At 34.1% G+C, this 14,645-nt stretch overlaps 1 protein-coding gene across 5 annotated transcripts in view; it reads left to right on the top strand.

Annotated features, from left to right (window-relative positions):
- Positions 1-14,645, top strand: part of VPS13B (vacuolar protein sorting 13 homolog B) — a 415,034-nt gene that overhangs the window by 30,291 nt on the left and 370,098 nt on the right. For 3 of the 5 annotated variants that reach the window (XM_052704440.1, XM_052704437.1, XM_052704439.1), the window contains exons 4-7: positions 964-1,087; positions 5,751-5,918; positions 6,888-7,069; positions 10,202-10,376. In XM_052704440.1, the coding sequence (XP_052560400.1) occupies positions 964-1,087; positions 5,751-5,918; positions 6,888-7,069; positions 10,202-10,376 (649 nt within the window). The remainder of the gene's footprint in view (positions 1-963; positions 1,088-5,750; positions 5,919-6,887; positions 7,070-10,201; positions 10,377-14,645) is intronic. The other 2 variants (XM_052704442.1, XM_052704438.1) reach the window with 1 other exon arrangement.

A 14,645-nucleotide genomic window follows, 5' to 3' on the forward strand; every position in this document is an offset into this window, starting at 1 on the left:
GAATGGGTGAGCTTTTCTGATTATAAAATATTTACGTTGGTGAAGAAGCGTCTTCTAGATATAGTTGATAGGTAAACATTTCATTTGTTTTTTTATTCATACATCGGAATAGGAAACTCCTGTGTGACTAAGCATCTCTTTTATTTTTCATGAATCAAAATGTGAGAGGCTAAAGTGGCCAAGTAATGATAATTAAGACAAACAAAAGAGAAAACCACAAAAAGCAAAGTTTTCCAAGATCTGACTGTGACAAAACTTCTCTTCAAAAAGTATACCTTGTTTTAATTCTGTATTAGACACTGTAAAACTTCAAGTTATGTAATGGTACTCATCCTTCTCATATAGGGATGATTTCTATCCATTCCCATGTGTGAATGGCTCTGTTTTCTGTGTTTTCTCTAAGTTCAGTCATCTCTTTTTTTTTTTTTTTATTCAGGTGAAGCTTGTATTACTTTGAGATTATTAAAAATGCCAGGTAGCATGTGAGGAAATGCATCACCTGTCCTCTACGAAACAAAAATGAACATAGCTTAAGCAGCGTGCTTTTTAGTGAACAGAGGACTGAAGAATATTATAGATTAATGCTGAAGAGCTTTACATTTGTTCCTTGATTGGTTTCTTTCCTGAACTCTGTGATCTTAGTAGCATCCAGAGAGCATTTCACTCTTTTTCTGGAGGAGGCTAACTTTGTCTGAATGAAAAGTTTCAATAGAAAGATCTACTTCTTTCATTTTATGTTAATAGTTAAATGACAATATAATTTTAAGGTAATTCAAGTATTAATTGTGTAATGTTTGTTTTCCAGCCAGCTCTGTAATCATTTCTGTAGTTAGATGGAAATAAAAGATTGTACTGAAGGAAAAAGTGCCAGAAGCTTAGTACACTAAATATTTACTGAGTTGTTCTTCCCACATTTATTTTCCTTATTTGTTTGATTGACTCAATTGTATCCTTTTCCTCTAGCAGGAAGACCATGAAAGTTGTGGTTCAAGTTCAACAAACCGCAGTACCACGGAAAGTATGAAATCAGCAGTAAAACCACGAAGAGTTCAGCAATCTGCTTCTCCTGACCCTGATTTACCTCCAGGTAGACCATAATGTCAGAAGCTGGATTGTCTTGAGTGATAATAGAAAACCACTGAATTTTATTCTAGTGACCAGAATGTCTAAGTTACTTTCATATCTCTGACAACTAGTTTTACATTTAAAAAATTCTGTCCATTTACAAATCATGCAACAGTGAATAGAATACCAAGATATTACAAAATAGAACTGGCATGCAGTAAGACTTGGTTAATGCTTATCTCTTTTCCTTAAATTTTGTTGCATCCTTAACTGTACATAACCTGTTTGTAGAGCTAGGTGAGTTAGTTTGAGAATCCTTCAGTAGTGTATTAGATTTTTACACTTTATTGATCTAGTTCTTCTGTTTTAGATCACTGTTTTCTATTGCTCAATAATTGGTTGTGTCACAGTGGTTCACATTAAATTCCTTTTCTATATGTTTTCAGACCTTCAGTTTTCAGATTCTTAAAATGGTTTTGAAGGTAGGGTTTTCTCTTTGAGTAGTAGTCCTGATAGATTTTTCTTATTTAGTTCTGTCTGCTAGTAGAGATGCTGATTTGTTTTTCCTGACATAATATTTGTCTCAGTTGAACTTGGAAATATTTGTATGATATAAAAATGAAGAACTATGTTATTTAATTTAATGTATGAGGCATAGCTATGTACAGAAATATGAAACTTGAGAGTACTGGAATGAATTTCAATTTGCCTTCTCATGCACATAATTTTAGGTAGGTTATAGGCATGACAGTTTTGCTAGTTTTTTCTCTATTTTAACAGAAAGTTTAAGTTTTTACTTGCCTTAACTTGAATTGAAAGAGGATATTGTTCAGCGTGTGGAATATCATGTAGTAGTGAGTAGTATCAGCTTGGAATGGGCACTTTTGGAACCAGACCTGAAGGCTCTCACAGCTCCAAAGCCAGTAAGTTCCAATGACTGGGAACTGCAGGACTTGAGGCACCTTCTACCATGGACAGCACCGTGGCTCTGGTGATGTGTTGGTGTTAGGCTCTTGATGTTTCACCTGGCAACAGCAGGAGTATAAGGCTTGGAAAAGAGTTGGAGGATTGTATTGCTTTCTAGGATGGTTTTAGCATTTGTTTCATGATGTTTTCCAGAAGTTTCGCCTCTGGATTTCCCAGAAGGTGTGTTCTCTAGGAAAAGACAGATGTTGGAGGCATGTGTATTGAAATATTGACATCTGATCAAATTGGACATTCCAAAAGATGTTTTCACATGTCAAAATGCAACATGAACATTGAAAACTGATTTGCATGTTTTCTCTTTATATATCTCATGTATATGAGACAGATATATATATATATACACATATATATGAGATGTATGATATATACTGTGATTCTCAGTAATAGATGTGTTCATAGAAATGCCATACAAGTTAATTGCAGTACTGTAGCAGATTACAGAACCCTGTGACATTTATTACCATTTGATAGTTTCTGTAGATATGTTTTGTGCTTCTTTGAAACTGTAGGGTGCTTGTCACCTTCTTCATTGTTACACTCCATCAGCTGTGTAGAGTGAAGCCTAATGATTCTGAGAGCATTAGTGAAAAACTTACCTTATTGGATCGGTTATAAGTTACTTTCTGTGCAGCTGTTTTCTCTAAATACAGTTGTGCTTTTCCCATTGTTTATTTTGTTATCTCTGAATGTATACGTAACACATTAAATAGTCAGAAATCTTTTGTAGTATGTGGCCTAGATTAGAGATACATACCTCCTTATGGGGTGATTCTATTCTTTGTGGTATAGGATATAGCCTTGCAAAGTTATAATTTGTACATCTTGGATTTTAGTAAGATATTGTCATGTGCACTGTATTTGCTTTCATCTTTTGAGGATATGGATATAGATTACTGTTGTAACTTCTTGTTACTGTTATCACAAAGAGTCGTGTGTCCTTCTATGGGGTTTGGCAGAACTCACCTAAAATGTTGCTTTGGTAACAAAAGAACACTAGTAAAAGGGGGGAAGGTACGACCAGTCTGCTGTCAATTCTGTTGACTCTGAGATATAGTGCTGTGATAGTCTTTAGTCATGGAGCTGAACCTACATTCAAAGTTTTGTTGCATAATGCAGTCTATAGAGTTCTGGATACTCTGGAAGAGGTATATGTGTGGATTTTCTGTGTTGAGCTTCAGAAGAGGATTTACCCCTACAGACTTTCTGGTGTTTTCCACCATTTCATTATATTTATTATATATTTCCATATTTTACTATATATATATACACCTGAATTTTACTGGCAAGGTTCGTCATAGTGTTATGCTTAAATATTACAGAAATAGCAGTTAAAAACATCTCCAAATGTGAGGGTTGATAAAAACTTCTTGTATTTTTTAAAATTCCTGACCTCTGTTTCATTTGGGAGACAGAATTCTGCTGTTTTTATGCATTTGGGCTAGAAGATGTGCAGATGAAAACTCATGTTTTAGTTTTTAGTCCTTATTGCAATGTAATTTGCTCTGAATAATGTTGGAAACTGTCTTTACAGCTCACTCTTTGTTGGTTTTGCTGTTGTGTTGCTAGATTTGTGATGTTTCTGTCATTCGAAGCAGGAAATTGCAAATGGAATTGATGTTGAAATATTCTTTGAAGAAAAATATTAAGAAAAATCAAATGCATTAATGCAAAAGAAAGCTTTTGGGTTTGTGTAAGGGCAGCTTCTGTTTCTTTAATGAAATTAATAGCTTGCTTGAAAATAGTCATTAGGTTACTGATTATCATGTTTTGATTCTAATTATAAAGTCTGTATATCTCTACCCTGTGCTTAAAAAAAACAAAAACAAAAACAAACCACCACCAACAAAACAAGCAACTGAATTGTTTGTGCCAGCTTCTATTAATAGGCAGACCAGTTCGCACCATGCCAGTGGTGAAAGTAGGTCTCTTGTGCATTTTGTTCATACTTGAGACACGGTTTTAATTTTTAAGTGCTGAAATAATGCACTTGCTCTTCTGATTTCATACAATCTGGAATTATACTTTACATTTTTAAGATGTGAGTGAGAAAACTCTTAAAAATGAAGTTATTCTGCATATATTCTGTAACTTTTTACACTGAAAACGTTTACACAAAAAAGTTTAATTCAGTTGAATACAGTTAAAAAAAGTAACTTCATCTGCTAGAGATTTGACTTTTACTGTGTTTCTGCTTTTCCTGTGTGTGTAGACCTTTGCTCTGAAAAGGGCACTAAAACGTTTTGCAATTTTTTTGTTTGTTTTAATACAGTTATAATCTACTAAGATGACAGAAGTTAAAATATTGTTTTTGTTCTGTTAACCATACTTGGAATAACATATGCTCAAAAATAGCGTAAAATAAGGCCCTGTGAGTTATGATAAGAAAGGCAATACTTTTTCATACAATTAAGATTTCAACAGTGAAATACTTTTTCAAGCATATAACTCAGTCAGAATCCCAATATGCCTCTGGTGGCATCTGAAAGCATGTCTTGCATTTAATAAGAGGTGATTGGAGGCTTTGAACGCTGGGTAAGAAAAGGTTTGGATGTCAAGTGTGTAAATTTGCAGGTCTCGAGTAGAAGAAAATCATGGTGGTAAAGTATTTAATATACTCTAAGATGAATATCAGTATTTGAATGTGAAACTGAGTAGCTAGAACAAGTAGTGCAGAAGTTGCAGCGTTAGCCTGCTCCTACTTATAAAGCTATGTTTTGATGTTAAATTTCAGATTTGTTTGAATTAAAATTGGTCAAATAAATTTTATTTAATGCAAATTTCATAAAACTGTTCTTCAAACCTGTGAATTTATAAGTGTACAATTGCTTTTTAACTATGTATTAAATATATTTTTGGGTAAAGTATGTGGGTAATGTAATAAACTTTTATAACGTAAGAGTTTTAAGTCATGGTATTTTTCCAACACAAGATATTTATCTCCATAGTTACATTCATTATACAGAGAATACACAAATATGTGTAGTATTATATTTTACCAGTATGGTAAAGAAATTAGAGTGTTTACTGCATACTGGGAGCTCACAGTACAGATTATTTTTCCAATCACATTATATCTGAGAAAATCTAAATGGATTTCATGCCAGCAGGTTTCAGTGCAGATGCTTACTCTTTAGTTGTTGACAGAAATTGATTTTGTTATATCTCACGGGAGTCTTATTGAGCATGATGTGGATATATTAGCTTTTAGAATGAAAAAATGCTAGGCATATTAAAATGTAGTTAACTTTTTAAAACGAGTTAAGAGTGGAATTTGAATATATACATACTTCAAGAACTCCAGCAACTTCTGGAGTGCCATCTTCTTAATCCTATTTCTAAATAATTTTCAATTAAAAAAAAAATTACTGTCAGTCTTTAATTCAATCTTCCATTGTCTTTAATTTGAAACCTAGTTCTTGCTGGCAGGAAAAGCAACTAATCTCTTGTACTGTATTTGGCTGTTAGTATTTACAGTTTTTCCTTCATAACTTAACTGCTGTGTTTCCAGAAGTCTGACTTAGTTGAGCTGATTGTCCTTACAAAAAGCTTCAAGGCTTTTGATTTTTGGATGTATAAAGGATGGTATTTGATGTTTTAGTTCTGAGCTAAAAAAGAAATATAATTTGGAAATAATTACTTCATTACAGATGGATTTGGCATTGTGTCTTCCTTATTTATAAGAATTTTTTATTTTATAGGCTATGTTCAGAGTCTAATTAGGCGTGTTGTAAACAATGTCAATATTGTGATCAACAATCTCATTTTGAAGTATGTGGAGGATGACATTGTTCTCTCAGTCAATATCACTTCTGCAGAATGCTATACAGTGGATGAGTTTTGGGATCGAGCATTTATGGACATCTCTGGTGAGTAGATATCTTCTGGCTTAGTGTATTAAAGATGGAACTCAAATTCAAACAGTAATTCTTAGTCTAAAATGGCATTTTGTGTCAGAAATAAGATAACTTTCTGCCTACTTTGAGTAGTGATCAGTTTATTTCATCCTTAATGTTACAGAGTCAATTCTAATGATTCTTGTGGCAAACTTAAATGATTATACAACAGATTCCAAACTTTCTCTGCTCATACTTGCTGTCCTTCTGTGATTTTATTTCATTTTGCACTTGCCACTGGTGGTGAGTGCTTATGCAATCTGTTGCTATTTCTGTAAATGATCAGTAATGTGTTAAGGTGCTCTGTTGCAATTGCTTGTGATCTTATTAAAATCTGCAACTAAGCTGAGTAGAGATATAAAACTTGCCTTACTGTAGTGAGTTTGGCATATTAATTGGAAAGTGTTATACCTCTTGCTTTCAGAAGTTTTAACTTATGTTTTTTTTTTTTAATCTTGGTTGTCAAGATATGGATGTCCAAATGTCTCAGTCTTTGAATTACCAATATTCTCAGTACTTCTGTAATTCTCAGTGTTCTTACTGACGTTTGATAGAAGTGAAATTCAGGCACAGAGCATTTCAAGATCACACAGAATATCCCTGGTGCAGTGGACAATTCCATTATTAGTTTCCTAAGGGGGAAGCACGCAAGATTATTTCCGGGAGAATAGTAATAAGTAAAACATACTGGGAATGGGTAGCAATTTGAAAATTCTAGGAAGTGAGGACACATATTAATTATATCTACGTAAGTATTCATCTGAAGAGCAATCATTGTGTGCATGTTTATTTATTCAATCATATAAGCAAATGCTTTGTTGATCTAAAATAATGATGATGCAACCATTTTGTATTGTTCCCTTGTGATAAGATCATGTATGCCTGGATTGTTTTTCTTGCACAGTATATTTTTTTAACATTTATATCTACTTCTTTTCAAAGCCACTGATCTGGTACTGAGAAAGATGATCAATTTTTCTGACTGCACAGTGTGTCTCGATAAGAGAAATGCTAGTGGTAAAATTGAATTTTATCAGGAACCTCTGCTGTACAAATGTTCCTTCAAGACTCGTCTGCATTTTACTTACGATAACCTCAACTCCAAAATGCCATCTATTATTAAAGTAGGTATCAAAAAATCTTTTGTTTTACTGAGTCTTTGTGTTAGTTTTGGGATCTAGAAAAATATACTTCGAAATTTAAAGTAAGATGAAATACTACTGCTGTTGTTTTGCTGATTGGAATTTTTTATCTTCTACTGATATGATGCAATTAATATTTTACAGCATGTATGTAAGTGATGCTGTTTAATCTTTTGTACTTTTCCTATGGTTTTAAAAAAGAAAATGTAATCATAATTTTAAGGAAAAATTATGTCTGCGAAAATCTCTCAGGAAGAAGTGGGGGAAGTAGTGTGTTTTATGGTTTCTATAATGAGAAGAAAATGGTATCTAGGCCCACCTCTCATGTGTAACAATTAACAGTACTTAGTGAGGCACATAAAAAGTAGCAGCAAGCCAAGCCCAATTCATAACGGGCAAGAGTGCAATGCAGTTTGAATGTCTGATGCTGAATGAGATCCTTACATGGTTTAAAATGGTATTGTTGTCATAAAAATGATGATTGTTACCAAATACGAGTTTTTTTTTTTTTACTGGATGTCAGACAAAATAAACATACTAGTGTGCACTGGAGTGGTAGCAGTTAGATTGAGTTTGTATTAAACTCTTCCATACATTTTTGGTTATCTTTGGTCATGCATTGCTCCTGCCTCTTTTTAAAGGCACATTTCAGTTTTTTAAAATCTTCTGCCTTTTTGTCTGTGCACTTTGATTTTTGGTTTTGTTGTGCATAGCTTTTTTTCTATTTTACCTTTTTTCTTGGTTGTCTTTCCTATTTTCTTGAATATTTAAATATAAAATATATAAACATATTTATACACATTATTATATATATATATAATTTATTCACAAGTATGCTCAATTAAATCTGGATATATAGTTTTATGATGAGAGATCAATATTGAGGTGAATTAATAACATATGTTCCAAAGAATATTGGTCCAAGGGTAATGATCTTTTGACTTAAGTATTTCATTGTATTTCGGTGTTTTTTATGCTCTAATTAGCTCTGCAAATCTATTTACCCAAACACATTTCATATCTGATAACTTAATAATTTGTTGTATGCATGGAAGTTGTGCACTGCAGTTCATCAGAATGTACTTATTTTAAAACATTACCTTTAAAATATGTAAGTATTAAGTGGACACAGCTGTATTTCTTACAATTGTTAAGTAGAAGAAGCTGTACCAGTAAATATCTACTTTGTTAATGGGATTAATTCCAGGGCACTTACAAGCTTATGAAGTCTCTGTTGCACGTGATATTACTGTAGCTTCTGTGCTACAGCATGACAGGTGATGCTAGTGCAGTATCAGCAACTCGTGTTCTTTACCAGCTGAAGACAAAAGCTGCTGTAACCCTCTATTTTTCTCCCAGTCTGTGGAGATCTGTGTGATGGATTTTATTGTGTTGTTTATTTAGTAAAGTGTATCTGTTTTTCAGTCTTGAGTGAAAGTTTCCAAAGCTTGCAAGTTCTTAATAGCATGAACTCCTTTATTATTGCTGTAGAGACAAGAATGATTTTACCATCTGTGTAATGCTGCCAAGTTTTGGCCGAATTAATCTTATGGAGTTTAAGCTGAGACTCCTCTAAGGAAGAGAGTACTGGAGTCATTTTTCTTCTGGTTTTATAAATTTTAGTGAGATGAATGAACTCACTGAGCAGTAAGTGCTTTTGTCTGGTGATGCAGTGTAAGAGCAAGCTGATGGGAAGGCAGTACCATACAGGCACAGGAATGTAACAGTTATATAGTAGTTTAATAGAAATTATGTCTTTTATCTACAGTGCTACTCAATGTTCCTGTCTTCCATTATGATACAGGCCTTAGGTGCAACTTTTAAGAAGACTTCTGACAAAATAATCTTTTGTCTTCCAAATTTTGAAAGCAGTTTGCCTTACACTTACTGTGTGCACTTGCTGTGTACACTTACACTTACAAAAAAGATTACAGATGTGCTTTAAATCAGCTGATGTTGAAACTGGTATTGAAGAGTTAGTTTCTGATTTCCAAAATGTATTTTAGGATTTTGAATGCTCTCTTCTTTCAGAGAATTTTAAATAACAGCAGAAGTCTGATAAATCATTTTGCAAGTCTATAGAGAATGAGTTATACTGCCTTGTCATTTATTCTGTATAACTAGAGTCCAAGTAATAATTGCACTAAATGTAGATTTATTCACATTACCTTACTGGTATACTAGCACATTTTTATGTAGATATTACTATATTATATTACCTGTATGTGGATATCCAGTACTGCTTATAAAGTAACTTTTCATGTTTCGTGAGTTGAAATGCATTAAGATAGTGATGATGTGCAGCTACTTTTCATTTCTGTTATTTTCATGTAAAAACAAACAAACAAACAAAAAACTAAATTGTACCTGAAACTGAAAAATATATTTAATGTTAAAGAAAATTTCTGTATTTCTGTAATTGTTTCATAGAGCTCCTATGTTAATGAACAGTAGCTTTCTGATCAAATCTAAGTTTTTACATTATAACAAGAAAACACTCAAAACTATTTTGAAATATTGAATAATAACTAAAATATTGCTGAAAGAAGGGTAATATTTCACCTTAGTAACTGCAGTTTTCTCAGAGCTTTCTTTTAGAGTGGTTTACTTAATGACATGTTTTGAACTGGAATATGCTGACAAACTGTTTTTTCACATTTCATTTGGAATGAATCCTTCTCTCACTCCCCAGTCATTACCTGTCCACTTAAAATAGTGTTGACAGTAGGAAAAGGATAGAAGTGAAAGAACTTGGATGCAAAGATCAATATATCTAGATTTTCTTTAGAATGCAGAGATTTTTATGAAATCTTCATGAAGGTATTTAATCAAAACTACTTACGTGGTTTGGAAATGTCTTCAGCAATAGTTGTAGAAACAAACGTAAGACCCCCAAACCCAACCAAACAAAAAATCCCCAACAAGCAAAACAAAAACTCCAAACTAAAACAAAAAAAAAAGTCATTTTTTGCAGCCCTTTGCCTTGTGTTGTTACAGGTTTTATTTTCAGAAATTAGAGTGCACTTTGAAAATTAGTATGAACCATACAGTTTAAAAAGACTTCAATGAGGACAGTACTTTGATTTTTGATTTCTTTTGTTTTCTTTGATGTAGATTCATACATTTGTTGAAAGTTTGAAACTTTCAATTTCCGATCAGCAGCTTCCTATGTTTATACGCATAATGCAACTTGGGATTGCTCTTTATTATGGGGAAATAGGGAACATCAAAGATGGAGAAAGCGAAGATTTGATTTGCCACACAAAGGACATGTTGGGGAACGTCACAGGTAAATGCGATTTTTGTGTTGAAGCACTAATTTATTTGCTTTTTACAAATATAAGTGACCAAGGCTAGCCACAGCAAAAAGCTTTGGCAGTCTGTAATTTGATACAGCCAGTTCATTGTGCTATAGGTGTGTGTGATGCATCAATATCTTTTTCATGTTATGTTCTGAAAAGTGTTCTGGTGATCCTTGCAAAACTGAGGTTAAGCTTATATAAAGACACTTAAGGAGCTGTGACACAGTGAAGTAATTTGATTTGTCAGTATTTGTGCAGTGAGATACCTATTTTTAGGCAACTTTTGTTTGTTTGTTGTTTGATCTGTTATTTAGTTTAGGTGGGGCTGCAGCCAGTTTCAAAGTGCTGTTTTTCATGTTTCTGTGAGACTTGTTACTGAGAACAGATATGTTAACTTGATCTAAACAGCAAGGTATTACTTTGCAATATGTTTTCAGTAGTTTAAGAATTCTTCTACATTGTCTAGTCTCTTTTTATTTTCATTTAAAATTCATTTCCTCTTCATGGTTTTTCATGGTCCCTTAATGAGATTAATCTAAAAGTTATAACACTGAAAGGTGAATTTTCTTCGCCTTTCTCTTTAGCGTCTTGAGGCATTTAGCATAACAATCCAAGGTTGAATTTGTCTGGGGAAGTAATGCAAGAGTACTACATGATTACGTTTAGAAAATTTTTGAAGTTGTACGTGAAAGTAATGCAGCAATATTAAGCTATGCTTGTTTTTATAGTGTTACAGCAGTTCAAGGCTGTCGGTATAAAATATATTTTTTTGTTTTTTAAGAAATATGTAATTTCAATTTACTTAAGCTTATGTGTGTTTTTTTTTTTTTTAAATCCTGTGTTGCTGCCTCTGTATTGCTGCCTTCTCTGGCTTCAGAAAAATAATACGTTATTGGAAAGACTACAGCAGTGGATTTTTTTTTTTTTTTCCTGAAAAGTAGCCTTTAATGTTGGTTGGCACGGATAACCATGTTGCTCTCATGCCAGATGTATAGTTCTCTCTCGGGCTGCTGCTGTGTGGAACTGAGCAAATAAATAGGATGTCTGTAAATAGTTCTCCTGTATTTTCTTTAAAGATCAAATAGTTTTCTGTACTATGAACTATTTGCCATACAAGAAATACGTATGGAGTTTGTAACACCATATGATTAGAAGTATTTAATTATTAGTATTTTGAAAATACTAACTTAATTTTCTCCTGGAACTTTAAACAGCATGTAGTTTTTAAAAGAATCTCGAACTGTAAGAACTAACTGTAAGAACTCCTTATATAGAACCAATGTTTTAATTGTATGTTGGCAGGAGAAGGGCTAAAGTTCTGCAACTTTAGGGTTGTATTGCTCTTGCTTTCCAACAGAGTTTTTTCTTTGTACTTTGGGTATTTTTTTCCTTCATTCCTATTGAAGTTCAAGAAAAGCTGGCCTTTCATATCATAGCTATTTAAAATACATTTAGAGTTGCTACAACTTTGTATCTGGATTTCTGGAGCTACGAATGTGAGTAGGACCATTTGAGTATCGGGAAGAGAATACAGAGAAGTCCTGTGAATCAGCATGAGGACAGCAGGGACTGGTAGGCAGCAGGTTTCAGATGAAAAGATCCAGTTACTGGAGACAGAGGATAACTTAGTAATGAGAAGACTAAAATGAACAGGTATGTATGGAAGAGAATGCTTGTGAATAGGAGGGAGATGGAGAGCTTTCCTTATTTCTTTTTCTGTTTAGGGTATGAGGGGGATGGTGAAACAGAAATATAGCTTAGGGGAGGATTAAGATGAATTCAGAAGGCATCTGCCTGAAAACAATCTTTTCTGCATCTGGGATGGGAACTTGACGTTCTTAGGTACAAATATGAGTAAGCTCTTTGTCAAAATGTCTCTTGTCATCTTTTCTATTGAATGTCCTCAGGAAGGTTAACTTGCTAGTGCTGTCTGTAGATCTTTGGCTTTATTTTTTGAACAACTGTGAATGTGTTTACTTGTGTTTGGTTTTTCATGGAATAGTCATTTTAAAAAGGAATAATACGCTGTTTCGCACTGATGTTCACAGTTGCAGTCAGAATGGCAAGAAATTGTAATAAGTTTGCAATGGCAGAAAATACCAAGGAGCAAACCTGTAATTTCTTATGCAGTCTTTGTTCAAATGTGCCATGCTGAAACACTGTCACTGCATTTAATTATGATCATATATTTTTGATGTGGTTATCTACTTCAGAACACAAAAAGATGGTGGTTATTGTAAGTAGCCAGGCCAGAACTGAAGAAACTACTTTAAAAATCCCATTCTGTCTTCACTGCAAACTGTTTTGCTGCCTATATCCTGAAGCTACTACCATTTTCCTGTATGCCATTTATGCTTGTTTGCTGTATATGTTCAGTATACCTACATAGGCGTACATGCACAAACATGTACATGTTAGTGTGTGTACACATACAAGTAAAATTTTTAGATATCTAATGATTTTTTCCCCTCTCATTTAGTGCAGGTGAGCAAGAGTGCCAAATAGATAATACCAGGTTATTCATACCATCTGTTTGTGAGGTACCTTTTTTTTTTTTCCTGACTTTGTGTTCTATCTCTGATTGGGAAGGAAATACTTTCTTAGAATTTTCATTTCTTGTCCAAACTTCCAACCACAGATTTGAACTTTTCTGAGGAAACTTTGAATACGTTACTATTTTCAGGAGAAAAAATATGTAATCAAGACAATAAATGACATGTATTATCTTCTGAGCTGTATTAACCACATTTTTTTCCAAGAGCACTGCTCGATGAAATTCAAGACTAATTCCACAGGAATTATGCCTAAATTCTTTACAGTTTAATAATGTCCAGACCTAACCTATAAGCCATATTTCTGTAAGTTTTTGAAAGGCTTTTGAAGATTCATTAAGTAGCTTAACCCAGTATTGATCAGGAAATAATTCTGTTTCAATTTAAAGAATTTATCTGGCCCACTTGTCACTGAAACTTAGTCTTTTGAATAGAGCTTCTGATGCTGCTGTCAACTGAATTGATCAATGATGCATTTTTAAGAGTGTTCCAGCAGCAATTCGTTTGAAGTGTTCTTGTATACTCAAACATTAGAATAGGACTTTGAAATTTGCCAGCAGGGGTAGCCTATGTTATGGATGTGTGTTTTGCTGTTTCTAAGGAAAATGTGCTCAAATTCTGTTGTGCTGAAAACATTTGAAACACATTGACAATAATAGGTCAGAAATGCATGTGGAAACTTGCTTTAATACTGTAGATAAATTCAGTTCATAGTTAATAGTTAATGCTGCATGCATATTGAACCATGTTCCAACTCAGGACACTTTCTTCTGACGATTTGAGGATTGTCTGCCTTGTGGTCTTGAATGTTGTTGTACTGTAGTGAAAGGAGGAAACTGATGTATTTCACTGCAGATCCATTCAAAAGAAGGATCTGAATGTGACGTATATCAGTGATAGTTAAGAGGGACTGGGGCTTGAAAATAGGCTTTTGGTTTCTAAGGGAAAGAGAAGGGCTAGTGTAAATAAAAATGAAAACAATTATGGTATGAAAAAGAACAAGAAGGCTGGGTGCAGAGGAAAACTGAAATTTAGTTGGGTGGAATTGCTGAGGTTGATGATCTAAAGCTGAAATACTGTAATATTTTAAATAAAATTTGAAGCTTAGAGGTTTGAAAAATAGAAAAAATTCAGGCAGAGAACTGTGGCTCTTGTTGGATGATAAAGTTGGAGAGTAGCTGTGGTTGACGAGGGCCTCTGGAGCCATCTGGTCCAACCACTACTCAAGCAGGAATACCTAGAACAGTATGCTTGGTTCACATCCAGGCACCTGAAAATCTCCAAGAAGACGCCTCTTGGCAACCCGTGCCAGTGCTCTGGCACCAACACAGCACAGAATTCAAGAGGGAGCCTCTTATGCTCCAGTTTGTGCTCATTGTCTCTTGTCCTGGCACCACTGAAAAGAGCCTGGCTCTGTCCTATGTATATCTTTCCTTTGAGTATTTATGGACATTGATTAGGTCTCTCTGAGCCTTCCTTTCTCCAATTTGAGCAGTTCCAGCTCTCCCAACTTCTCCTTAGAGAGGTGTTCCAGGCCCTTTATCATCTTGGTGGCCCTGTGTTGGACTCTCTCCTGTAAGTCCAGATCTTTCTTGTACTGGAGGGCCCATAACAGGGTCCAATAGCTCAGGTGCAGCTTCACCAGTGCTGAGTAGAACAGAAAGGTCACCTCCCCCTTCCTTCTGGTAATACTTCTCCTAATGC

The sequence above is a fragment of the Tympanuchus pallidicinctus genome, unplaced genomic scaffold, assembly GCF_026119805.1.
Source record: "Tympanuchus pallidicinctus isolate F22 unplaced genomic scaffold, pur_lepc_1.0 scaffold5, whole genome shotgun sequence".
NCBI classification, from domain to species: domain Eukaryota; kingdom Metazoa; phylum Chordata; class Aves; order Galliformes; family Phasianidae; genus Tympanuchus; species Tympanuchus pallidicinctus.